Source organism: Chelonoidis abingdonii, chromosome 22, assembly GCF_003597395.2.
Source record: "Chelonoidis abingdonii isolate Lonesome George chromosome 22, CheloAbing_2.0, whole genome shotgun sequence".
NCBI lineage: Eukaryota > Metazoa > Chordata > Testudines > Testudinidae > Chelonoidis > Chelonoidis abingdonii.
The window spans coordinates 25,201,146-25,229,025 of NC_133790.1; the positions used below are offsets into that span (position 1 = coordinate 25,201,146).

The following is a 27,880-nucleotide window of genomic DNA, read 5'->3' on the forward strand; positions in this document are numbered from 1 at the left end:
CTGTGCTGTGCCCATATAAGTGCACAGCAGTATGAATAAATGTGAGTATTCCGCAGCTTCCCTGTAACAGTGCCTTGCCACCAGGGTGAAGGCAGACTAATAAACTTTTCTTGTTACTATTGTTTCTTCTACTGCAGCTATAAATGCAGAAATAATAGGCTGCATTGTGGATTACTATTTCCAAGGGATATAGTGTGTTATCACCCTGCTGTCCAAACCAGGTAGCTCTCAAACTTGGAGGGCTCTTGGACCCTGAGGAAGCCTGGATCGCGCTCTATATATATGTAGCACTGTATTATAATTAGTGCCTCACACTTCCTCAAGATTTAAAGTGATGCACTGTACATTCGTCCGGCTGGCACTGCTGTTAGCCAGCACCTTAAAACCCTTCCTTCACAGGGCTGCTTCCTGCTCTGCTCTCTTTGACTGGTTAGTATTTTATTTGTTTTGGTCAAACAACTTACTCCCACAACGACTGCTCTTTAATATTCATCGCTGCCCCTGCCCCTAGCTTGGATTAACTGGATTTTGCTTAAGACGTTTCAGTCTATGACTCTGTACATTTAAAGGGATGGGTTCCGCCCACTCTGTGCCAGAAGAGATTCAAGAACTTGCTGACAAGACTGGCTGTGAGTACTGCTCTGTGTTTTTTAGCTTCTTTATTCCCAATGTCATATTGTTAATCATTGCTAATGGCTTTAAAGGGGATCTGGCAAGGTTTCTTTCTGGTCTAATGCATCTCCAATAGCCAGCTGCTCTGGCAAGGTTCACTCAGCGCAGGACTTGTGAAGAATGTGGTTTAACTGCATAAGTAACTGGGGACTTTAGGTTGCTCTATGCTGTTGCAATTTACAGTGGCTTTCGAAACTAGACAAGTGACGACAGCAAGATGACAGGGCTGGTTTGAGCAGGAAGGTTTCATAAGTGAACTCAAAACACAAGTCATGTTTTCTCTGCTCTTGCTTGCTGTGCGGCCTTTTTAAGGGGTGAGTTGGTTTTGAGTCTGTCTAGCTGCTGATTGTGTGAAGGATGGAGTCACTAGGAGTGCTAAGAGCTGAGAACTTGCATATACAAAGCTAGTGTTTTAATAACAACTGCTGGTCCTTCAACCTGTCTGTGCCTTGACATCCCTGACTATAGAATGGAGATAATACCAACCTCCCAGGCATGTTGAAACTCTGAGCATTAATGTTCATTAACTGTGTTGCACTCCTTAGATGACGAGTATATGGGAGCTGCTATAGCCACACGTTGATTGTTCCATCATTCTGATAGCCAGTGAGACACATCTGCCGTCCTCAGATGGTCAAAAGGGGAAACACTGTGTGAATGTGTAATTTCTGCATAGCTCTTCTTTGCCAAGTGAATGGTGGGAACACTATATCATGGGGTCCTTCAGGAATTGCTTCTTGGCCCTACGCTATTTAACGTTTTTTTATCAATGACCTGGAAGAAAACATAAAATTGTCACTGACAAAGTTTACAGATGCCACAAAAATTGGGGGAGTGGTAAAGAATGAAGAGGACAGGTCACTGATTCAGGGAGCTTGGTGAGCTGTGCACAAGCAAACGGTATACATTTTAGTATGGTTACATATACATCTAGGAACAAAGCATGTAGGCCACGCTCATGTGAAGGGGACCTCTATCTTGAGGAGCAGTGACTCTGAAAAAGATTTAGGAGTTGTAGTGGATAATCAGCTAAACATGAACTCCTCAGTGCAAAGCTATGGCTAAAAAAGTTAATGCGATCCTGGGATGCATAAAGAGAGGAATCTTGAATAGGAGCCGAGAGGTTATTTTACATCTGTATTTGGCACTGATGAGACCGCAGCTGGAATCCTGAGTCCAGTTCTGATGCCCACAATTCAAGAAGGATGTTTGATAAATTGGAGAGGGTTCAGAGAAGAGCCACGAGAATGATTATAGGTTTAGAAAACCTGCCTTATAGCTATAGACTCAAAGAGCTCCATCTGTTTAGCTTAACAAAGAGAAGGTTAAGGGATTACTTGACTGTGTCTGTGTCTGTAGTCTGCATCTGTCTACACGGGAACAAATATTTAACAATGGACTCTTCAGCCTAGCAGAGGAAGGTCTAACACAATCCAATAGCTGGAAGTTGAAGCCAGACAAACTCAGAGTGGAAATAAGGAGACATTTTAATGGTGAGAGTAATTAACAATTGGAACTTATCCTGGGTCGTAGCGGAGTCTCAGTCACTGACGACGTTTAAATCAAGACTGAATGTTTTTGTAAAAGATCTGCTCCAGGAATTTATTCTTTGGGCAAAAGCTTTATAGAGAAAATATATTTAAAACAACAAAAGTTCCTACACACTTGGGTGTGATCTCTGGTAAGCTTTTCCTAAGTTCAACACAGGGGTAGGAGTCGGTCTGTCTTCAACAAGGGTGGAGGTCCCCTAAGATCCTGTCAGTTTGTTGAGTCAAAAGGAAGACTACAAGTCAATTCAAGCCCATCCCATTATACCAAAAGCCCTCTCTTTGTTTCTTAGTCTCTGGAAAACCCAGCCAGAGCCTTGATGGGGGAGGGTCTCACTATGGGGTTGTTCAGTCTCAGGGGTAATCGCCTTCTGCTGTTTTTGATTACTGTAGGAACTGTGGTAATCTTCCCCCATTGAATAAAACACAATCACACATAAACTATTCATGAGTTTAATATAACAATCCCAAAAGACAATTCATGGAGTCGCACATATGTGCCAGCCATTGACCTGATCCTAAAACAGATCTAAACAATCTGTATTTGGGAGATTCAAAATTCAGGTCTCGATTTCATCCCCCTCACCCAAACCTCAGGAGTTCCATTTTGGACTCTTTTATAGTGGGCCAAACTGTGATATTTGGATCTGGATTCAGATTCTGGACACGGCAATGTTGAACTCTGGGGCTCTCAGTTTGAGCATGTTTCAATTTAAAACGTACGTGTGTGTGTGTGTGTGTGTGTGTAATGTTAATATATAAAATCACATACATGCATTTTGTAATGAATACGTTTGGGGAAAGTTAACATAATGGATGTTTTCTAGATTCAGATGCTTTTTTTGTGTTTCTGTGCTACTCTGAACTTTCAAAAGTTGCAGTTGTGCCCTTAGTTCACTACTTGTGGTCTTAGACCTTCTTTTTTAATACAAAATGCTCTTAATTAGAAACAAAACACACACCACATCCGAGAAATGGTAATAGCTCGCCATGTGATGAAGCATTTTGTTTACAAAAAATTAGCCTGTCTGTTGCAATCAAGGCAGAAACAACAAATTGAATAAAACCACACTGGGCCAATTAATTAAAATCAAATGAACATGGACTAATTTAAACGGACAATTCTCCAGATTCTCACACAGATGGTTAAGCTATTAAATTTATAACTTATAGCTAGGAAGATAATCAGTTGCATAAGAGGGGCCTGGATAGGAGACCAATAAATTTTATTCTGATTTGGTGCATCGACAAAGGAAAATACATCAGTTTTAGCCTCCATGCTTCCAGACTACCTGTTGTTGCAGGGAGCATATGTCCAAGAAATGAATTTTTCTTTTATAACTGGGAAGCACCTGAGAGTAGCGCTACCTGATGTTTTCATCCTGAAATTATGCAGCCTCTCCTGTTAGGGGGGAAAAGAAAGGGGGATTGTTAAAAATGTGCCCAAAGCTCTGTGGGCTGGGTTTTGTGTCATGATGGTTTGAAAACAGATGAGACAATATCATCCTGCTGTGCGAGCAGGGAACTGGACTAGGTGATCTCTCAAGGTCTCTTCCAGGCCTGTGAGTCTATGTTTCTACCATCAGCTGAGTTTGGGGATTGAACAAAATTGCTGCTTGTCACTCTGCTTCATAACAGACCTACGAGTGTTTGTGCAGCTCCACCACACAAACTGGGCCCCGGCTCACTCAGATCTGGGCTTGTTTTAAAGGAACCAAACACAAAGCTCTGGCAGTGGGCTGAGAGTTTGTGTGACGTGACGCGCTCGCAAAGAAACCATTTGCAGGACATGCAGCTCCTGCCTCTCACCTTGAGAATCTTAGCAGATGAGGTTCCCTGCAGAGCCAGCTGGTGCTTGAGCCATTTCTGGAGATGTTCTGCTGGGGCAGCTCTGTGCCAGAAAAGGCTTTTTCGTTTTTGTTTTAAGTAAGTGATTTGTGCAGGTTTTTGATGTCACTGCGGTTTTCTCCCTTGGCGGTTGAAACTTGCTTCACTCATCCGTTCTGCAGTTACATCCTAAAGCTGCCAGCAAGAAAGCGAGGACGCATGGGTAGGTGTAATAAAGGAACTGATTGCAAGCAGTGCGTTACCATCTATGTTTGTTGGTCTGATTCATTCCGTAAAGCAGAGCTGGGGAGTGTATGTGGTTATTTTCCTTCCTTTGTAATCCTTCCGGGTCCTAGTGTGAGTTAATAAGAGCAGCACAGTCGGTGTCAATTTCACATAGATGTTACAAACGGAATCACTATGTTGTGAAACAAGTTGCCTACAATTTGAAACACTCATAGATGACTTCTTGGCTTTGCTAAGCAGTCATTTGATTTTGTTCTTGAGTTATAATGTTTCTCAGTGTATGATTTGAAAGATAGACGATGTGTGGGACAGTCTGTACAGCACCTAGCGCAGCAGGGTCGTGGTCCGTGACTAGGATTCCTAGATGCTACCACAATACAAATAATAAATAACGTATTGGGATGAGCTGAGAAATACTCACCATAAAACTATCCTTACAGCCTTTACAGAGGTCTTAGCACAATGTTAATACGACTTGGTATGCCCTAGGGATTAATTATGCATGCACGCACGCGCACACACACACACACACACACACACACACACAGAAAGATGAGCTTCAACACAAATAGAAACCTAAACAGCATTAACCTTCTGAAAGTGCATTCAAGTGCAATATTCAAATACTTTAGATGAAAGATTGTAAATGCTACTGCATCTAGAAGTTAAGCAGCAATGAATTAGTTTCAGCGTCAGAAATATGTTCCCAATCAATCTATTTCTAAGAGGTTGATGTTTGGATCTACAAATCAGTAGATCCTAAATCTTCCATAGTACTTCATTTTGCAAAGTGTCTTTCATACAAATTGCATCGTAAGATGTTTTATGGCATTAATACAATTACAGAGTTGAATAATACATAATGGCATAGGGAGAGAGAGATGCAGTGGTCCAGACAAGATTATTCTGGCCAGCTGAGATTTGAAATGAGAAGAAGAATCAATGCCATAGAGAGAAGCAGGGCAGCTGTTCCGGGTGTAAGGAGCTGCATTGGAGAAGGCTCTTGCATGCCTAGTGTTGTCGTCTGAATGGATGGGACCTGTGCTCGATAAGGTGAGAGGTTGCTGCAAGCCCAGGATTAACTGTAGGCATTGACTGATTTTTGAGCATGCTGAAGTGTGGTAGGTGTGTCACAGGGACAAATGAAGAGATTACACTTGTCCTGAAGAGCTTGTGTCATGTCCGCTTTCTACTGTACAGGTAAGGGCTGGAAACAGACAAAAGGGAGAGACAGCATGGCCTAGTGGATAGGCCCTGGGAGACCTAGTTTCTGTTCCTGGCTCTGCCATAGACCTACTGCATGACCTCAGGCAAATCACCTCTCCCCTCTTTGCTTCTCTTTCCCCTCCCACTCTGTCTGTCCCTCTCTAGAATGGGGCAGGGATTGGCTCATACTGTGCATCTGTACCATGTCTAGCACAGTGGACCCTCTAGAGGCTGCGCTAAACCAAATAACAGTGGCAAGAGCCAGCCTTTATTTTAAAAACCTAAAGGCAGCTTGTGTCAGGCCAGTCTGATACAGAGTTATTTACAGCCAACCCCTTTGCTATTGCAGTCACATGACCCTATGAGGATTGGGGTAGGTTCAGTGGCTCCTACCTTCTTATCAGAGCCTCTTGTTGGGCTACAGTGAGTGACGTTGGAATGCCAGCAGCATCCATTACATGCCTTTAAAATCAAAAGTTCCCAGCCACATTCCAGTGAGATCCTATAGTGAGTCTCCTGCATAGGGCATTGTGCTGTGAATCTGAGCATGCTCATTGTGTTTGAGAATTCTCATGTAGTGATGGGCTTTAATGAAGGGCTAATTTGGCTGCATTTGGAATGTCTGTGCTTGCAGATGGTGACCGGTGGATATGTTGGCCTGGTTGATAACTCTTCCCCTCTTCATCTATTAGATTAACATTTGAGAGAGAGAGAGGCTGGAGCCTATGGTTTTCCTCACTGTCTGAGTGCATGTCTGATTCAAGCCTCAGTCTCACCAAAGCAGGAAAGGGATGTTTGCGGAATGAGGGACTATTTCATTTTTAAAAAGTCAAAACAAATTATTGGAAAAGGGACTGTGGGCCGGATTCTATCTTGCACAGTTGAGAATGGAGCACGGCCGGACGCAGTACTGGAGACAGGAGAGCAATATTGCAAAGCATGGTCTCTTGTGGAGTTTTTATAGGGGTCGATCTACTCCTCCCTGTGGGCTCAAGTCTAACACTGATGCTGAAATGGTTGCTACTGGGAAGAATTTAGAAATGTCATTTCTAAGTTTGAGCTGGTGGATGAGAGGCAGCACAACTAACTGCCTCATGGAGGCGGGGTGATCTGCGTTCTCCAAGGCCAACTTGGGCTCTCATTATGGAAGCAGAGGTCAGGATCACTGTGCAGGCAGAGTGCTGAAGCCAAGATACAGGTCTAGCGAGTTTCTGTTGCTCTTCCAGGTGATATAGTAGCAGCACGGAGACCAAAGGAGGTGGAGTCTAGCTATCCTCTGCCAGGTAGGGGGTTGCTGTGATGTGTGTAGGGACATGGCCAATACACATATGCAAGCCCCCAGTGTCATGTGTTCATGGTAGGCCTCCTGCTGCCTTAATCCATCCTCAGCGAGGCAGGGTCATGGGTAGAGAAGGGGAGGGAGAGGAGAAGAGGGAGGTGTTTTAAAATCTCCCAAATCCAATGTTGTTTTTTAAAAAAAAATATTTACTTGCAAACTGAGATGCTTGTTGGGGGGGGGGTGAGGTGGGGAAGAGAGGCCCCAATTCAAACCAAGACCATTTTAGGATAATACCTGGAAGTATTTCCTGATAATGCAGCTGTCAGACCACAAGAGTGTCCCAAGGGAAGGGGTGAAAGCCACATCGTTGGAGCTGTTTGCAACTGGACAAGATAAGCATTTCTGTAAATACCCTAAGGGACCATCCTGCTTCAGCTGAGGGATGTTCCAGATGACACAGCAGGTCTCTGACTCCCCTGAACTGGCAGGTGACTGTCCCTGATATTCTGCTCAGGCTTTCACCCTCTAAAGCAGAGGTCTGAATAGGGCGGAGCGCATGCATTAATACCACTGCCCAGAAAAACAGTTTATTTCACCCACGGTAACTTTGGGCACAGATAATCTTTCTATTGTAAGCTACAAGGAGTTTTGCTGTAGATTTCAAGAGCCGAAGGATCGAGTTCTTAAGGAGCAGGTGACAGGAACACAAACTATCATTTGTTTACAAGCCCCATCTTTAAAGGCAAAAACAGCCTCCTTTTGACTCCGCTCCATTAGGGCAGGGCTGCGCAGCCTGAGCGGTCAGCTGATGTGCAGTGTAGAACTATGGTAACACACTGGACATCTCAGCTTTCCACACAGAAAGGGAGCGAGGCTGCATTTACAGCCTGGCTTTGGCTGGAGGAGAAATCTGATCATTTAAGGACATACAGTGCCGTGTGCTTATGAGATCGTGACTCGTTCTGGCCACCTGAGCCAAAATATCAAATGAATCACCTGAGACGTTAAGTGCTGACCCTGCCCAGGTGGGGCGATACAGACGTGAGTGCTCATTACCAGCTGGCCATTTGGTGGCTTTTGTGAAATGAGTTGATGATATCAAGCCTGTTTCCAGCGCACAGGTGTTCATGGTACCAAACTAGCTGTCACAACAGACACATTGGCAGCCGAGCGGAGAGATGAAACCTGTGCTGGCCCTGTGTCTGCATAGATGTGCTTCCAGGATAAACTCTCAATCCAGCACCTTTCACTGGTACTGACGTTCACTTAGACAACAATAAAACTGCCCTCAGCCTCAGCCCGGATTCCTCTCTCTCACGTGCATAAAAATAATGAAATGATACAGCTTAGGTTCCCTTCCTGTACAGTGCACATCCAAGCAGTCAGAGGAACGTGGAGAGCCAGTAGGAGGCAAGAGGGTGTTACATGATGACTCCCAGGAACCGGCTTATTCAGCTAGATCAAAACTCAAACCCCCAAATTTGCAATGCACCTTTAATATCAGGCCCCATTTTATCACTGTGGCCTTTCTAAAGTGGCCATCATTGTGGCATCTAGAGACTACAGTCAAGTCAGTATACTGTATAGGTGCCTGCCACATTAGTATCAAATTTCTTGTTCCAGAACAAGGTCTGTAAGTCTCTGCAAGAGCAGTGTTCTAAAACAAGAGGGAGGTTAGGGAGCAGGGAAGGGGGGCAGGTCAAGCTGAAGATCTGCATTTTCAGAGGGAGTGCACTTGTAATAAAAAGCAATCCAGCCTGGTCACCTTTGTTATCCAGTCCCCATCGGTCTTTGTTCTTGATCCAACGTAAGCCCAAATAATTCCTGCAGTGTTTGGTTAAGAGAAACCAACTCCATCAAAGTTCTGGCACCATTTCTGACTCCGTTTCCAGAGCAGAACCGTCTAGCCTGATCCTCTGTAACGTAGTCGGCCTGAGCTCAGACTGCAGTGCAAATTGGAGCCTTTGGCATAATCGTGCTCCTTTGCTGTGAACAGTCCTGTCTGGGAAGCCAGGAGCCCATAACCATCAGCTGGTGAGTAATGTCTGTCCCAAGCCCAGATAGCCAGGAATGTAATAGTGTGGGCTTCTTCCCATCCCCTCCAAAAAAAGGGGGTTTTGGCCTAGATCTTCAAAGGTATTTAGACATCACATTCCTGTTGATTTCAATGGGTGTTAGGTGCCTACATACCAGGGCCACCCGGGGGAGGGGGGCAAGTGGGGCAATTTGCCCCGGGTCCCACAGGGGCCCTGCGAGCCCTAGCTGAGAATCTCTTCCTTGGTCAGAGGCTCCTTTTTAATATTTACTCACCCAGTAGCCATTCTGGTCTTCGGCGGCACTTCGGCGGCGGGCCCTTTGCTCGCTCCGGGTCTTCGGCGGCACTTCGGCGGCGGGCCCTTCAGTGCTGCTGAAGACATGGAGCGGGTGAAGGACCTGCCACCGCTGCCGCCAAAGACTAGGAGCACCGCCGGGTGAGTACAAACACCGCAGCTCCCCGACTTTGCCCCAGGCCCCCTGAATCCTCTGGGCAGCCCTGCTAGGTGCCTTTGATCTTGGCCTCGATGTAAATGGCAAGGTGGGATTTCATATTCACTGTGTCTCAATGAGTCCAGATCAAGTCTACTCAGTTTGCAAGGCAAAAGATGTTTTTTTCACTACGAGCCCAATTAACTCAGTCTGGGCTCTGACAGCTAAGCTAGATGAAAGTGAAGCTGCAGGTCAAAGTAAACCCAGTTTCACCTGCACAAATCCTAATTGTTTTCAGATTAAGCCCTCAGTGAGACCTACACAAACCCTCAGCCTGCGTATGGAGCCCTGCAAGGTGAAGTTGGGGGGCTGGCAGCTAAGAAGAGAACAAAAAACCCTCAGTTGTTCACTTGCAGAGAGAGCAGATTTGATCCGGAATCAGTGAATATTGGCTAGGGAACCAGATTATGCTAGCTGTTGAGGAGAGAGCATGTGGCCTACTGGGTGACCTTGGGCAAGTTGCTTCACCCCTCTGCCTCAGTAAAATGGTCTTGCTCGTAGTGACCTCCTTTGTCTAACACCTTGAGATTGACTGATGGAAAACTCTGTATAAAAGCTGGGGATTATCGTCGTTGTTGTTAGTCATTTTCCAGGTCTGAACCACATTTAAAGTACCACATAGCCAGCCTCTATCATCTGGGGCTAGACTCTGTGCTTGCCTATGGAAGACTCAAGTTCAAGAGCGACCTTGCCTCTTTCCTGCGTCACTCAGGAGCTATGTCTGATCAGAAACAGACTCCCTTCAGATTGCAAGCTGTGTGGGACCCTGAGCGGCAGGTTAGCTGCATTGCCCTAAATCCTGTATAGCAGCTACTCCTGGAGCTGTGGTACTGTTTTGCAGGGGCTGCCTTCTCTTGATCATTTGGCATGTAACTGCAGCTGCTGTTGGCTAGGGAGAGGGAGTAGCAGGAGGCAGGAAGGGAGGGGAGAGGTCTGAAGGGAGTGTGCAGGTCTGGCCTGCATGAGCACTTAGCAGCGTGGCTGAAGAGAAGGCTGCGGAGTGGCTGGCCCTTGCCAGGAAATGGTACATCTCAAGAGAATTCTCTGGCGAGATAAATAAATTGGGGTGGTGGCTGTATGGATTGAGGCAGAAGCGTGTTTAAGTCTGAGTAAAACAGAAATCTTGACCTCTCTAAAAGGGTCATCACCCTGGATTATTTTGCCTTTCGTGACTGTTCACATGTGTGCATTAGCAGCACACAGGAGGGGGCAGTTTGTGAAAGTTAAGCTAGACGCCAAATATGTGTAGGTTTGGCCCAGCCGCAGTATAACCCAAGCTCTGAGAACTCTGCAGGGAAGTGGATTCCCACGACTACAGCTGGACCTAGAATATCATCTCTCTGGGGCAGGGATGGGTCTGTGTGGCGCTGGGCCTGGGTGCTGCTGGAATTCAGATAATGCCAAGGGACAAAGTCACAGTGTGAACTGACAGCCACAACTCTCCTGTATTCACTCCACACTGCAGTGGTCCCTGCTTCTGTCAGGAGTGAGCTGGGATCCTGCAGCTCTACTGGTATTCAGAGCCAAAGGCCCACAGTTCAAAGGTGCCTGAAGATGCCTTGTGGGATTTCCAAAGCATCTAGATGTTACCTGTGTCTTCAGGCACCTAAATACCTTTAAAACACTGGCTCTAATTCCTCACCTGGTGACCTTGGACCTCAGTGGTACTTGTGGACCTAGGACCACTAGAAGTTCGATCGGAGCTCAGCCTCTCCCCCCAAAGGGACTCAGAGCCCAAGGCACCTACACCAGCCTGACCTCAGTCACGGAGGCTCCTTTCATGTTGGAGGTGGGGAACGGGGAGGTGGCTTTGTTGTAGGCTAGGTGATTGTTGTGCCTGGGGCTGACATAGCTGGTTAAGGGAGCCCAACAAAAAGGCAGCGATGTGCAGAATCTCTCTGATGCCAGGATTGGGAGGCTCTGACTCAGCGCAGAGACCAGAAGCCTGGAAAAAAGCCCAATGAATCCAGTGCCTTTCGCTCTAGCCTGGAAGCCTACACGTGGGCAAAGACCTGGGCCATCAGAGACACAGGTTCTTTCTAAGGGATATGAGCCTGAAGTGTTACCCTGAGTGTCTCTCCCGGGGAGTGCTTTCCCTTATGCGGGTGTTGCTGCTTTATGGAAAAGGACTGAGATTCTTTTGAACAAAATGTCCGATCTCAACTCATCATCTGCCTGTTCGAAAGGAGAACCGTGCCCAGCCTTGTGCTGCCCGTAGCGGCATGGGAGGAAGACCTGGCTTTGGGAGAGACCTCTTTTGTTTTGTACTCTGGGCAGGTGAGTCACCTGGAAGGGAGAGGTGACATGCTGCAGCACACGGCGCTCCCCCTCTTCTCCACAGAGCAGTGCAAGCATTTCACTAGCAGGTAACATGGCTACCTACTGATCACTAGTGGTCCCTAGTACACAGAATAGCACTGTGGACTCACTGTACCCTCCCTCTGTGAATCTCAAAGCGCTCTACAGCCCTCTGGGGGGTGCTACCTCCATTTTACATATGTGGCAAGCTACATTAGAGACGTGGTGACTTGCCCAAATTCACTGGCACAACTGGGAATAGAACACAGAAGTCCTATTTCCAAGTCCTCTGTGCTAATCATAGACTCTCTCGGAGTACTCTGGTGCCTGGGAGAGGAAGAGGTACCATTTTGCTGCCAGATGGGATTTTTGTCACCACTTGTGCATTCCCTGAGGTTTATAAGACTTTGATTTAAAACCAAGTTCCAGATGTGTAAGCCTTCCTTGGCCCCAGTGTTTCCATGGCAATGGTGATGTCATCAAATGGCAATGTGAAAGGTCAACAGCTGACCTCTAAGCTTTGGAAGCAATGTGTTGAAAAAGTTTCCATTCACGTGAAAACCATGAACAGAAATAAAACAGTGAAGCATAAACCAGAGCAGGATTTTTAAAGCACTACATGGCTATAGTGGAGATGTAAGCATAATAGGTCGGGTCCCACTTTACGCAGCTAGAGAGTCAAAATACAGTAGGATCTTGCTCATCCAAACAGCTTGGCCAACCCCACCAAATTTGTTTGGCTAATTGGGAATCAGTGACAAGAGCAAGGAGACATGTTAGCAGTTACAGCGGGTTCAGACGCTGACAGTCTGGGCGTGTAGGAACTTTTATTTTAATAGTAACTTTTTAAATAAAGGTCCTGCCCCATTCCATGATAGATTCAACACTCACACATGGGACATTTCCAGACTTCATTGCAGGCAGACTGGAAAATCCAGGTGCAACTGTTCCTGGTGAAAGTGAAAAGTATTAGCTGATGGAATTTACATCTGTGTGTGAGCGTGAGAAAAGGGAAGTCTTGAGCCACTTGGGATGGAAAAAGAAATGCTGTGCACTGGATTGCTGGGCCCACCTGGTATCACCTCACGCAGGCAGAGCCCATGAGCTTGATGGCTGTGCTCACCTGGCCGTGGGTGCTGAGTACAGCCCGTGAGAGGGTAACCTGACACCGATGTCTATATCCAGCTGGAATTGATGTTCCAATACAGCCACTCAGAGAAGAACCCAACTGCTCCCTGAGCTGGACTTTAAGCTACCTGCTCAAACACGTTTTTCCATCTACCTCCTAAAGCTGCGAGTTTGCTGCATTGACGACACTTGGCTGAGCTTTAAACTGTGGCTTGTGGCCAGCCCAGTCTTATTCTCATGTCTTTCATCAAGTTACACGACACCGGAGCTTTCTCAGGTCAGCCATTGGGATGCTGTGGATCTGGTCCAGCCATGGCTAGTCATACCCCATCCTCAATAGCTGTTGCTGCTACAGCAGATGTAAGGATATCTACTGAGGGAAATATCAGCCTTCCAAGGGGAGCAGTGGGGGCAAAAAAACCTAGCTGGCTTCCAGACTGACCTTGGTAAGTTCATGGAGGGGATGGTATGATGAAACTACCTACAATGGCATGTCACCAATCTTCAACGGCCAGCAGCAAGTATCTCCAATGGCCAGTGATGGGACACTGAAAGGGGAGGGCTCTGAGTTACTACAGTAAATTCTTTCCCTGGTGTCTGGCTGGGGGGTCTTGCCCACATGCTCAGGGTCTACCTGATCACCATATTTGGGGGTCGAGAAGGAGGTTTAAACTAGATTAAATGGTGGATTCTCTGTAACTTGGAGTCTTTAAATGGTGATTTGAGGACGTCAGTAACTCAGCCAGAGATTATGGGCCTGCTACAGGAGTGGGTGGGGGAGGTTCTGTGGCCTGCAATGTGCAGGAGGTCAGACTATATGAGCGTGATGGTCCCATGATCTGACCTTAAAGTCTATGAGTCTAATTGCACCAAGTTGCAAAACACTTCAGCAACAGGCACAGAGAGAGAGAGAGACAGAAGCTGCAGTAAACAGCATAGAGAACTTCCCAAGACCTGTAAAATATTTAAGCTAATGAACTGGGGAGGTTTCCCTTTCAAGGCTGTAAAACAACAACAAAAATGGAGCAAAGCCAGTTACTTAAAAGTTAGAAAAATATCAGTGCAGACCTGTTACCTTCTGGCAACTGTAGTTCAAAATCATAGATCTGCCAATGATTTTTTAATGTGCTTGTGAACAACCTGCCCTGCTGTGAAAGGCCCATTAGTGAAAGCTTGTATTCCATCATATCCCATGTGATTCCATATGCCACCTCACCCATCTCTGGGCCTGGGGCGGGGAGAATGTGATGCTCAACTGGCACATGGACAAGAGTTACTATCTTGTGCAAACAAAGCCGACTGCTTTTCCCACTGCTGATAATTACTATAGTCAATATTTATGCATATCTGAAAAGTACCAGCCCGTGACTGATCTGAGTCCTATAAGTATGCACATGAGTTTCTGGCAAGGTATCAGTGAAAAGAAAACAACTTCCACCAAGAAACTGAGGTCAACAAACGCGTGATTGGTGTCGCCACAGCTTATTGCAGATTAATATTAGGGCTAGTCCCTCTTGCTTAGAGCATTGGAGTGGGAGGCTGGAGTCTGTTCGGGGGTCTGTCAGACTTGCAGTGTGATGTTGTGTGAGTCGCCATCCAGCTCTTGTCTCAGCTTCCCCATCAGTAAAGTGAGGGTAATTCCCATTTCCTGTGTTATGTGCTAAGCTTAATCAGGGCTTGTAAATCTCCGTGAGGTTCACAGATGGATGGTTCTGTATTGTAATGACTGATATGGAGTTCACTCCAGGGCACTGAGTTTCTGAGTAAGATAGTATCATTACTTGTAAGCGCTCTCTAGTTACGGGTAAACATCAGAGCTTCTGTTCTCTCTGCAAGAGCTGCCCCCAGCCAGCTCCTGTGCACAGCCAGGGCAGTTCTAGCATGTACCCATAAGTATTAACTAGCGGGACAACTGAATTATTGTACCCAAATAGTCTTCATATGCCACTACACTGTCTTTCTCCACCATGGGACATAAACTTTGCCACACGGGAGCAGAGCAGTGGTCTGCCTAGCTTGGTACCATATATTAGCCAGTAGCTAATGGCAGATACTTCAGACTGTATAATATGCCACTACAATACCCATTATTATTCCAGGGGTAAGGGAGGATTGGGGAATTGAGCCTAGCTGGTCATCGTCATCATGATTTGAAGCAGGGGAACCGATGGCTCTTAATTTTATCCTAGGTAGCGTAATTACAACTTCTAGGCTAATGGAACGTCTAGGCAAAGATTTTCGAAAATGACCAGTCTCTTTGGATACCTCCATGTTTGGGGGCCACTTTACAATACAGGGGCCTGATTTCCAGACAAGGAAGCTGCTCAGTGCTTTCTGAAGAAGAGGTCCATTTAAGGTATTTCAAATTGGCATCCAAAATTTATAGTTACTTCTGAAAATCTTAGTCCAAAACCTGTTTCCCTTTTCTCTCTCAAATATATTGCTTTTGAATTTTATAGAGTCCCCTCCTAGTCTTGAAGCAAACAGGAAGGCCTGATCGGCTGCCTTTATTTTTTTTTTTTAATGTTTTATTTTTAACCAACAGCAGTGCACTTATGTCACTGACACTTCTTAGTGGTACTTCCCCAGATATAAGATACATGACACAGAGGAGGGAGGATGAGACAACTTTGTATCACCAGGTTCTCACCTCAGCACTTTGTATCTGAATTGTATTGTCTGGCTGCACACTCTTACTGCCAGCTAACGGGCTACCAGGGCGTAAAGAGTTTGCTTGAGTGGCTCAGATTGCAGGATAAGGACCGTACAGTATAAATTCCTTGGGGCAGGAACCATCTCATACCATTGGCAGCTTTCAATAAATAATAATTCTACGCTGAGGTGCAGCTATGGTGGATGTGGGATTCTTCTGGGCCTTTTCCCATACAGCTGGGGTGGCCAGACTGGGGCTCCGCAGCCACGTGTAGCTCCTTGTACAGGCACCGACTCCTGGGCTGGAGCTATAGGTGCCAACTTTTCAATGGGCTGAGGGGTGCTCACTGCTCAACCCCTGGCTCTGCCCCCGCTCCTCCATTCCACCCTTTCCCGCCCCCTCCCCTGAGCCTGCCATGCCCTTGCTCCTTGCCCCCCCAGAGCCTCCTGCACCCCACGAAACAGCTGAGCGGGAGGTGGAAGGAGGGAAGGGGAGGCGCTGATCGTTGGTGCTGCTGGCGGGCAGGAGGCACTGGAGCAGGTAGGGGAACTGCTGATGTATTATTGTGGCTCTTTGGCAATGTACATTGGTAAATTCTGGCTCCTTCTCAGGCTCAGGTTGGCCGCCCCTGCCGTACAGTGAGGACTTGGCTCATGTACTTCACATATTCAAAGCAGTTTACAAACACTGAACAATCAGTCCTCGCAGATCTTTCTGAGCTACACAGGGAATGATACTTCCCTGATTCATGGATGGGGGAACAGAGCCGCAGAGAGGTTAAGTGACATGCATAAGGCCACAGAGGGAGCCAGTGGCAGGGTTGGAAAAAGAAGCAAGGTCTCCTGAAACCAGTCCTGCATTCTGACCACTAGTTCCTGCTGCCGTAAACACCAACACTATTTGATATTTTTGCCCGACGTCCCCTCTGCAGCTCTCCAAATAAAGTGGCCCTAATGGGTCAGATTTTTTCAAGGATGTCACTGGAGCTGTAACGGAGCTGAATTATTTAGCTGAGTCCTATGCCTCCTCTTAAGGAAGCTCCGCATCCCCACTCCTTTGTTGCACCAACATGCAATATTCAGAAGAGCGGCTTGGACCTTTGACCCGTGTCTAGAAGTGCTGAAACGGCAGAGCTGCTGCAGCTTCGCTACTCTAGCCCTGTAATGGGAAGGGGAAGGGGCTTTTCCATTGCTGTAGTAAATCCACCCTGTTGAGAGAGGGGTGCTAGCTGGCCAGAAGAATCCTTCCGTCGCCCCTGCAGCGTCTATACCAGGGCTTAGTTTGGTTTAATTGTCTCTCTCAGTGATGTAGCAGGGTCAACCTGTGTGTCTGGTGTAGACCAGGCCTACGTATATCTATGACCACTATTTGCCAGCTATTACCTCCTCGTCTCTCTAAGATCCTGGGGCTGGCATGGTTACAACAGCACTGCCTACGCTAGGCACCGCTCGTGAAGCCCCAATGCACAGATTTTTCACTTTCATGGTGGGGACACACTAACTGTGCTGCCCTCTGGAGCAAGATTTCCCTTGACCAAGCAAGTCCCCTAGATCCAAAGACCAGGTTAACACAGCTTTCTGCAGCCACAGCACTGTGCCACATACTGCCAGCTTCTCTGCAGAGATATGCAGCAAACGATGCCATAGAAACGTTCCCTGTTGGGAGTGCATGCAGCATAGAGGAGCAGGGAAGGAATGGGGACTCTGCTCATTGAGACAAGACACTTGGTTAAGAGCCAATGGGAGAGAGAACCCCACTTAGCATGCTGTTTACTAAGGGCCACGTGCCTTTTACCATGGTGTAAACCTATACTGACCACACACCGACCCTCGCACAGTGCTCAGGGTGTGTGATGTGATGGAGACTTTCCAGGGCAGGCAGGTATATCTGCTCTTGGGGGGAGCTTTCTCTGACGGCAAAAAATATGGTGCTTTTCAGAAGTCCTGGGAATGTCTAGCAGGGATGGATGGGCAGTAACTATAGGAGGAATGAGACCCAGGAAATCCACTCAACCCTTTTTCAGTGCATCTGCAGACGGTTAAAAAGTCCCTGTGATCCTCACCCAGTGCAGAGCTGCTTCCCGCAGGGAAGGTCTGGCAGAGACTGGGATCCCTGTGCCGAGACCTCCTCTGGTTAGAAGGTTTCAGCTATTGCCTTATCTTCTGTGTCAGGAGAGGTTAGTGACAAATGATCTTTCTCTTCTCTCTTCCCAGTCACTCTGGAACAAATTGAGCATCTTCACCGGAGATTCAAGCAGATAAGTGGGGACCAGCAAACCATCCGGTAGGGTGCTTCTATTTCTGTACCCTTCGTTTAGTGCCCTGGCTGGGTGCTTGTTTATAAACTCGTTTCTTTACTGTGCACATGTGCTCTTGCTCTGTCTTCCTCTGGGGTTACAGAGCCCTATAGAGTGCTAGCTGGGTTATAGCACTCCCACTCATTACCAGTGATTGGTTCTTGGAACTGCCCCGAGAGGAAGAAAGTGAGAGTAATCTCTTATGCCAGGAAGAGACCACCTCTGACTCAGACGGGAACAGATACCACAGCATAGTGCCAGGACTTGCTCTGATGCTGGAAGGAGCAGCCCTTTCTTGGAATTAGTGTCACACCAAGGTCCTGACCTTTTTCTGGTCACTAAGAATCCCAGGGCATTTTTCACAAGTCGGTGGCCAGGTTGAATCCCAAGCTGGAGAGTTAACTAAGCTCCACTTGTAGTTTCAGCTGCCAATGGTAACTTTGTCTTTACTTTCTTTCCTAGACTGCTGTGTACTGTCGTTATATGCTGTTAAACATCAGAGGTGGCTGCATTCCTCAGCTGCTAAAGTACTAGGGCTGGCTACAAAAAAATTGTGTTGAAACTAGAGCTGTCAAGCGATTAAAAAAATCAATCATGATTAAATCGCACAATTAAAAAAGTAATTGCTATTAATCGTGGAATTAAGCACACTGTTAAACAATAATAGCATACCGTTTATTGAAATATTTGTGGATGTTTTCAACATTTTCAAATATATTGAGTTTAATTGCAACACAGAATACAAAGTGCCCAGTGCTCATTTTATATTTAGTTTTTAAATATTTGCACTGTATAAAACAAAATAAATAGTAATTTTCAATTCATCTGATTTAATTGAAAATTACTATTTATTTTGTTTATCATTTTTTTACAGTGCAAATATTTGTAATAAAATAAAGTGAGCACTGTACATTTTGTATTCTGTGTTGTAATTGAAATGGATATATTTGAAAATGTAAAAAAAAAAAACCCAAAATATTTAATACATTTCAATTGGTATTCTATTGTTTAACAGTGTGATTAAAACTGTGATTAATCACGATTAATTTTTTTTAGTTAATCACATCAGTTAACTGCGATTAATCAACAGCCCTAGTTTCCCCAGTACAAAATAGCTTTTTGTCTAAAATGAATATTAAAAACCCCCTGGAAAGTAAAAGCTTTCAGTAAAAAATGTTCAGTTTTACAAAATCAATTTTTTTTTAATTTTTTTTTTTTACCTAAAGTCCCAACTTTTTTTGGAAAATTTATTTTTTTTAATAGCAAGATATTCTTGTTTTTCAGTTTTGTTTTTCATCAAAAAAGTGAAATAGGTTGATAGGAAATTTTGAACAAAAAAGATGTGTTTATGTGCAAGTACTTAGGCATCAAAAAAAACCACTGTCTGAATGTTTTGTGGGGTTCTTTGAGGCTGACTTGACGCCAGATTCTAAAAACACGGAGTTATGAGACTATTCCTTCCTCGCATGTGACCTATGACAGTATAAGGAAGGTCAAAGCAGTATCAGAGAGAGCAGAAAAAGAACCAGAGGAGGTGACAATGAGAAATCCGGTCTCCATTTCCTGTTGTAACAGGTTCTCTCAGTCCTGTAAGTGACCTTATCCAAGGGGGATATTTCGTGCTCATTGCCTGTTCCTGTTGTTAATAAGATTTGGCTGTAGTAAGCAATAGTTTTTCTGAGGATGCTTGTTTTACACACACATCCAGATGTTTATCTCAGAGCACAGCCACTTATCATGACTTTGCAAAATGCTGCAAGAAGGCGGAAGAGACTGAGTCACAGTACAGAGAAAAGATGTAGTGGCATAAAAGGAACTGGCCTCCCTCTGTTAAGCCTGAAAGGACCTCATTCTTCCTGGATCGCTCTAATTGCTCCTGTTAACGCAGGCCAGGACCTGGCGAGGAGAGGAGGCTTAGAATAATTGACGGCTGCCTGGCGATTTTTGGCCATTCATTACTGTTTCAAGCACCATAAATCTGAGATTATTTTGTAAGTGAAGCAGCGCAGAGGAACTCCTGGTGCCCCTGAGAACATGGTCTGCTGAACAGAGGTGGGGATTTCTATGTGCAATCAGCTTTCATTGGCATTTGAGGTTGCAGAATGCCGGAGGGGAGGCCCTTCAAAGGAAGAGGCATATTTCCCTGCATGTCCAAAAGGAAATGAGAAGTCGCTTCTATAAATGATGTGTGTGAGGAAGGGAGTTATGGAGCCTCCAGAAATACTTCCCAGGTGGGGGGAGAATAAGGAAGCATGGAGTCTGCAAAGAGGCCCTCCCCTACCTGGATAGTAGGAAGAACAAGGAACCCCTCTCTCCCCCTCCAGCCAGACACACAGCCTGTTTCCCCACTGCCTCCCAGCTGGGGGCACCACCTGCACCTATGGGAAGTAGGTATTAATTGCTATCACCAGGGCAACAGAGTGGAGGGTTCTGATATCCTGCTTGTCTAGCGCTCTCCCCCCACCCCTTGCCCAGGTGCAAATGACTTGAGAGGATGTAAGGCAGTGAGAGGATCAGGCCCTGGAGATGGGAACGATCTTGGAGCCTGACCCAAAGCTCTAAGTGTCGGAGCGCTAGCCTGGCAGAGGGCTTCTCTAGCAGCCCCATTGCTTGCCCTGGCCACAAGCGGCATTTTAGAAATTGATGGTCCAAGACGGGGAGCGCTGGCAGGTGTGGTGGATCCCTTCCAGAAGGAACATGCTGCCCTTGGGGTGTGGTGTCCGTAGTCACAAGGATATTGGTGGGGAATCGGAAGCTACCAGCTAGGAACGGGGATGTTTACTCCTGACTCTGGTGAGGGTGAAGGTGGAGGGAGGGTTCTATGCTACATGTTATCCAAGACGTGGAAAAAACCCACCATCCCCCATAGCTACAGAACTGTAACCTACACCTGAGCTTTGCAGGGTGCTCTGGTTCAAGTCCTCAAGTCCCTTGTTGGTTGAACAGAGTTCCCGGACAAGTCCAGTACCTGAAACTCATCACATGTCCCAGCGGGATCCACACCACAGTCTTAGCCCTTTCTTTGTTCCAGAGCTTTGGTCAGCTAGCCCTGAAGATGCCACACTGTGTCCCTCCAGGGGCGACAGGCTGCACTCAGTAAAGCTGCTCGTTCCATAGTGAGTGTCTCTCAGTAACCAGCCAAGCCACGCTCTCCCGACCCTGCCATGAGTCAGCCCTGCCTGCCCGGAGCAGCAGGATGACCTTTCTGTCACAGCAGTGTCAGGTGGAGACCCATCCGGGACAAGGTGGCACCACTCTGTGGTGGAAGCTGTCAGGAAGGTGCCAGGGGCAGGCAACAGAGACGCACAGGAACCTGCTTTGCATAATCTGTCTGTCACTCTCTCCCCACATCTTCAGGAGAGAAAACAAACAGCAGCTGTCACAGTGACTGACAAAGGAAATCAGCCTCCTGCAGCACAATGCAAATGTCTCCACTGGCAGGTTGGCAGTAACCCCTGCTTCGACCTGGGGAGCATGCAACAGGCTTATTAAAACTGGTGTTACTGCAGCAGAGCAGGGGCTAGGGAATACTGGGGGCTGGCCCGGAGGTGATTCCTGTTCCTTACAGAGAGCCCAGCACTGTGCTGCCCAGATGACTCGTTCTGTGGGGAGTGGAGAGGGGTGTTTGTTGGTGCAGCCTGGCCCCCCAGAGCAGCAGGCAACTGAGTTTCTTCCCACTGCCAATGTCCCGCATAGGTCTCCCCACTGCAGTCTCCCTCCATCGTCCAGTTTAGGAACCCCCCAGACAAGCACTGAGAAGTGGCAAGGAGGTGGGTTAGTGATCAGAGCAGGATGTTGCGGTACCTGGGTGAGCTGCCCCTCTGGCCCCTCAGAGTCTTGTCGAGTGCAGCCGCACCTGGGGCTCAGGCTATGAACCATCAGCTGGCTCCAGGTAGGATAATGTGACTCTCCCGCTCCATACGGGCCCTGGGTTGCAGTTCCCTGGTGCCAAGAGTGACGCTGGGACCCTACAGTCCTGTTCCCTCTGGGGCAGTGACAAACTGCCTCCTTAGAGGCAAGTATGCTTTATTCAGAACAACAGTGTGTCCGAGAGAATCTATCCTGCAAATCGATGCTATGCTGCCTAACCAACCGGGTGTCTAACCATCTTCCTGGAGCCTCTTCCTCAGACCGTGTCCCAGACACCTCCCTGAAGAGCCTCTGGCAACTGATGATCTTCCCTCTCCTCCTCAAAGGGCTTTTCACGGTGCAGTGACCTTTTGATCTCCAGACTCCCAGCCTGGCCAAGCGGCTGTGTCACTTTGGGCTGGAGTCTGACACTAGACCACTCGTCCATAACTGCCCTTCCAGGGATGTGCCGAGCTAGGGAGCCATTCTCTCACCTTGCTGCACAGCCCGTTCCACCACCTGCCAGTACAGAACAACACAGGCTACAGGAGACTCTAGTCAGGGCCGGCTTCAGCCTTTCTGCCACCGAAGAGGAGGAGAGGGAGTGAAGGATCCACTGCTGAATTGCTACCGAAGACCAGGACGTGCCACCCCAATCACAGACGGAGTGCCGCCCCTTTCTATTGGCCGCCCCAGGCACCTGCTTCCTTCGCTGGTGCCTGGAGCTGGTCCTGACTCTAATAACCCAATATACAAGAACCCTCCCTCACTGCCCTGGCCACATAGTGTCCAGCTCAGTCTCTGTTTCTGTCACGGGGGAGACCTGGAGAAGGCAACATAACCCGAGCCGCAACAGAACATGAACAAGAACTGAGCAATGCAGCATCAATGGAAGTGACAGACAGGAAGACACTATTTCCTCCCGTCCTTTCCTGAATGGACTACAAACAGACTGGCTATTAATTCCTCGGGGTAGGGGGGAGCGGGGGAGACTGTCTGCAGCTCTGCTAGTTGGGATGCTTCTCGGTGCTAAGCTCTTTCCGCTCGTGCCGCAGGACAGATCCACAATGAGCTGAGTAATCTGAATGGTACGCTAGGTTGTGCGGGCAGTGCTGGCACGTGCTGAGTAAATGCCCTGTTACCAGAAGGGTTAAAATAATAAATCCTCCAGTGAGAACTTCTGAGCTGGGAGGCTCTTTTTTAATAGAAGGCACAGCTCAAAGCTACTTCACAGGACAGGCAGGGTTGACTGTTCTGTTAGCACACAGCTGTTGGCGATTGGTATGCTCCTCTTTCAGTTTTGCGGGTTGCATTGTACCTGTGCACTGCTGGTTAATCAACTTCATGAAGCTGGGCCCGCGGCGGGGCTGAATCTGATTAAGCTTTTGTGCTTTGGAAAGCAGGAAATGGCTAGCGGGTAGTAATCCGGGACCAGGCTTGAGCTCGTCATGGGACAAGAGCCACTTTCCTGCCTCAACCCCGGGTGTCTTAAAGCAGTAACTGAAGTCCCTGTTTTCCCTTCTGCTCCGATTCATCCACCCTTTGTTGCTGTCTCTGTTTTCTTTACAGCAAGGAGAGTTTTGACAGGATCCCTGACCTGGAGTTCAATCCAATTAGATCAAAAATTGTCCATGCCTTTTTCGACAAGAGGTAAGACAAGCAGCCCTGGCAGCTAGCCGGGAGGTTTGATGTAACTGTGTGCGTGTCCTCTTTCACCGCGTTTAAACTATAACAAGCCCGCAAATGAAGCTGTGGGGTTTTGTTCATTTGTAACCTCTGTCTGATTTCCTTCTACTTGGTATCATTTCAATCTAGGGCAAAACCACTGGCCAAACAAACCGGGTAGTGCCATGTTCTGTCACTTTATGGGAGCAGCGAACTCCAGGTTTTGCGAGTGCTGCAGTGAGGGGGGCTGAGCACTGCAGGGGAGAAGCTTTGGGGGAGACTCGGGGCTGTTGGTGTCACCCTGTCAGGAAGCCGGGGTGAAGTCACTGTGCTGTGAGCCGGCTACCAGTGTCAGGATACTAAGCCAAAGCTACACAGCACAGAGGCACCCAGGGTTACTGGGCAGGCAGGGTACAGTTAAGCATAGGGAGTAGGTGAGGTCTGACAAGTGGCTCACCCAGAGTGGTGAAGTACCCATGGGACTCTGGGTCACAGAGACTTTTAATGTTAGACTGGGTAAAGCACTAGTGACCATAGTGCAGGGAGGAATCCTGCACCGACCAGGGTGGCATTGCTGGAGTAGATCTAGTAGGCCGCATCTCTCACCTCTGATTTGCGGTGGAAAGATGTGCTGGCTGAATGCTCGCTGCCAGTAGCTTTGTTGCTGTCCGATCTGTCATTTCTCACCTTGTCTTCATCATCTTGAGAACATGACCTATGAAGGAAGGCTGAAAGAATTGGGTTTATTTAGTTTGGAAAAGAGAAGACTGAGAGGGGACATGATAGCAGTTTTCAGGTATCTAAAAGGGTGTCATCAGGAGGAGGGAGAAAACTTGTTCACCTTAGCCTCTAATGATAGAACAAGAAGCAATGGGCTTAAACTGCAGCAAGGGAGATTTAGGTTGGACATTAGGAAAAAGTTCCTAACTGTCAGGGTAGTTAAACACTGGAATAAATTGCCTAGGGAGGTTGTGGAATCTCCATCTCTGGAGATATTTAAGAGTAGGTTAGATAAATGTCTATCAGGGATGGTCTAGACAGTATTTGGTCCTGCCATGAGGGCAGGGGGCTGGACTCGATGACCTCTTGAGGTCCCTTCCAGTCCTAGAGTCTATGAATCTATGAATCTCATGCCTCTGCAGGAACCTACGGCAGGCATCAGATGGGTTAGCTGAGGAGATCAACTTTGAGGACTTCCTGACCATCATGTCCTACTTCAGACCGATGGAGATGAACATGGACGAAGAGCAGCTGGATCACTTTCGAAAAGAGAAACTAAAATGTGAGACTTCCCAAGAGTTCCCAGCTCAGGGCTCCCCAGTTTTCAAGGGTGGGCTGCAGAGACGCCCAGCTCCTCCAGCTCTTTCACTATTTCCTTACATTTGCAGTAAGGTTTTGGGTTCTGGAGTGCATGGTTATGATTTGGCTGTCAGCCATTGGAGCCCATGACTGAGCCTGTCGCTCTCCTGTGCCTTGTTTCCTAGTTCTCTTTCATATGTACGATTCGGACAATGATGGGAAGATCACCCTGCAGGAATACAGAAAAGTAATGTATTGTTCTAGCCTTCCCCCCTCCCAAAGCCTTTCCCAAAACCACTGCCACCCCTACGACCAGTGTGACTTGCTTCCCACTCCCTGCTAGGTGGTGGAAGAGCTGCTGTCAAGGAACCCCCACCTGGAGAAGGAGTCAGCGAGGTCAATTGCAGATGGTGCCATGATGGAGGCTGCCAGCATCTGTGTGGGACAAATGGTGGGACCCCTTTGGGTGGTATAATGATGTGTAGATATTGTGCCATGTGTCGCTGGATGCCAGGCCCTGCAGAGTAATCTGGTGCTGCTCCATGGGTGAGCAAGCTGCGCAGGGCCGGTCTGGTCGGTATAATGCACTCTGCTCCCATGTGCTGCATTTCAGCACTGCTTTTAGGCTGGGCACTCCAGGGCCATATGTGGTGCTCTACCTGACACTGTCACTCAGTTCCCTCTTGCTGCCTGCCAGATCCCAATTGCAGCTGGGCACATCAGCAAAATGGGTGCACACAAAATTCATCAGACAAACTCCACTGGAGTAAATGGCCCAGTTCTAATCCCAGCGTGGGTATAGACAAGTCTCCATTTAGGCCCCATTCAGCTTGCACTTATGTCCCATTGCAGCCTCGATGCCTTGAAGGCTGGAACTCTCAAGCCTCCCTTTGCTAAGAGGTCCAGAGGCCTGAACACCAAAGGAACAACAAATTATTCGTCCCCTTTCACTGTCCTAACGAGGCGGCATTTGGTGCCTGTTCCTTCAGCCTGTATCAAATGGGCAGCTGTTGCTGGGGCTGAGAAGCAGGTGATGGTGCCTGGCTCGGAGTGTGGCGCTACAGCAGCAGTCATTATATGGCACTTGTTTGCTGTAGCGTCCCTGTCCCAGCAGCCTCAGTGCCCAGACGTCCAATTGTCTTGGGGCTGGCGTTCTTCTCTGTAATGTCTTCAGCTGTGCTCTTTTCCTCTAGCTCTGTTAGCCTTGGAGCCTCGTCTCACCTCACAAAGAGAGCAGCTCATGCCAACAACAAACTGGTTGCACTTAGGTGTTTTTCCCCCCTGGTCTTACGTAATAATAATCCTTTGCACCCTATCACTGTGAGAGTAGCTAGCTATTACCCCCATTTTAGGGGTTTGGAAACTGAGGCACGAGGTGAGGAAGAGGCGGGCCTCCTGACCCCCCGACCCCTGCCCAGACCACCCTATCTCTTTCACTCTTTTCAGTGCTATTAACAGAGTTAGAGTGGAGTTAATTCTGTCTCTCTTCCCAAACCATAGGAGCCAGACCAGGTGTACGAGGGAATCACGTTTGAAGACTTTCTTAAGGTTAGCAAAGACTTTTGTGTTGCTCAGACTAACTTTTAAACGGGGAGCATTGTTGGAGTGAGAGGAACTCCAGGGCTGAATTCAGCAGGAGAATTCAGTCCCCAAACCTGTCTTGTGCAGTAGGTGCTACCCAAATCATTTCAGCGTTGCAGTAACGGTGAAAGTACCTGTGCACAATACCTAATCCTCTTGAGCTAATGTGTCTAAGATGCTGATTCCAATGCTGGGCTGACTCCCAAGGATATTGCAAAGGCTGTGGCCTCATTTACCCACTGCCACCTGTCCTCCTTTTGTTAGTTGCAAAGCCACAACTGCCCTAGGCTTTTCTCCCCTCCAGGCACTGCCAGGAACGTGGTAACAGCTTCCCGGGGTGCAGCACAGGCAGTGGCTGGGCAAGTTTCTCATGCACTGTCTCCTGCCAGTGTGCTCGGTGTTGTTCTGAAGGGCTCACTTCTGAGAGGCGTTTGGTCTCCAAGGCCCCTTTGATCTTGACAGAGGCTGTCAGCTAGGGGTGCCAGATGGGACAGTGGTTTCTGTGATGTGGACCCTGGCCCCAGATGAATTGGACGAAGATAGTGAACTTGCTTCACACAGAGCTGCTAGGTGGTAGCAATGTTCAGCCATTACCAGCGCTGGCACCATCCTTGGCCATTCAGCGCAGGTGTTAAACAGACCAGCTCAGGGTAGAAGGAATGAGAAGGGCTCCTGCCTCTGAAAAGCCCCCAGGCAAGTCCATTGCTGGGAAAAGACCAAGCCCCTGATGTCCATCACGTTTAACCCTGCCTGTTCCAACTGCAGATGTGGCAGGGGATTGACATCGACACCAAGATGCACGTCCGCTTTCTAAACATGGAGCCTATTGCACACTGCCACTGACCTCTGCCAGTCCACAGAGCCACTGACCTGCAGGGAGAGGGGGAGTGGAGGCTTGGGCAGAGGAGCCAGGCCCGTGCCTTCCAATGGCAAGTCTGTGCTTTGGGTACCAGATGTCTTGTGATTTTGCTACTGGTGTGTGTGATTAAATCTTATGAGGTCCCTGTGTTCCCACAGGGGCTGCATTGTGCTTTGTAGAAATGTCTGAGGCTTAAATGCTGACTCCTTTGTATAATAAAATAGTTTTGTTTTTCACTCTCTGCCCGAGGAACATTTTTCCCCCTTCAAGGTGGCCTGGAACCTGGGAGTGCAGCTTCTCTGGAGCCTCCTGGTGCAGAGCAACAAGTTTAGCGACAAGGAGGCGATGCTCTTGGGGGGATAATAGGCAGCTGTTGTCCTCAGCTAGAAAGCAACTGCTGCTGTTTCCACGCACATTGCAAGCGCAATAAATCACTCTCTCCTGCCCTCTTGCAGCCAAGGATATGCTCAAGCATGCAGCTGGGAGGTGGGGAGTGGTTTTTCTCCGTTTGCAATTTTCACATTGGTCCTTTCTGGATCTTTGACCACAGCAGCCAAAAAAACCCAAACAAAGAAGGGACCCAAGCTTGATGTAACAGGGAAATCTATTAGACTGGACCTTTGTCACCTTTCAGATCCAATGTACAGATGGGCAGGCTGCTTGCTGTCAACCTATGACTCATATACTCACCCCCCCCCCCACCCCATACACACTGAATTTATCATGCCACTCTGACTCACTAACCAATGGGCTTCTGGCATTCCCATTAGCTGAGCAGCTTAAAGCAACCCCTCCCCTCTGTTTGCATGGTAAGCTTTTGGGGCAAGCAGTATCTTTCACAAAATATGTACATGGCATCTAGCCTCATGGGTGGCTCATATCTTTGTTGGCATTGCTAGGTGCTGCTGTAATACAAACAATAACCTCAATTTAAAAAACAAAATCACCT

At 47.7% G+C, this 27,880-nt stretch overlaps 1 protein-coding gene across 1 annotated transcript; it reads left to right on the forward strand.

Moving 5' to 3' along the window:
• Positions 1–310: 310 nt before the first annotated feature.
• On the forward strand, positions 311–27,165 carry TESC (tescalcin). The gene is made up of 8 exons (XM_032800012.2): positions 311–629; positions 17,596–17,665; positions 23,097–23,177; positions 24,335–24,474; positions 24,677–24,738; positions 24,835–24,942; positions 25,992–26,039; positions 26,838–27,165. Exons 1-8 carry the CDS (start codon positions 572–574, stop codon positions 26,913–26,915), a joined length of 645 nt encoding a protein of 214 aa, XP_032655903.1. The 5' UTR covers positions 311–571; the 3' UTR covers positions 26,916–27,165.
• Positions 27,166–27,880: the final 715 nt, after the last annotated feature.

What these genes read in the sequence shown, in the direction of transcription:
- TESC (XM_032800012.2), top strand. Translation starts at nt 572, where the DNA reads ATGGGTTCCGCCCACTCTGTGCCAGAAGAGATTCAAGAACTTGCTGAC. An exon ending in ACTTGCTGACAAGACTGGCT is followed by an intron (nt 630 to 17,595) that starts GTGAGTACTGCT and finishes CTCTCTTCCCAG; the next exon opens with TCACTCTGGAACAAATTGAG. An exon ending in CCCTGCAGGAATACAGAAAA is followed by an intron (nt 24,739 to 24,834) that starts GTAATGTATTGT and finishes ACTCCCTGCTAG; the next exon opens with GTGGTGGAAGAGCTGCTGTC.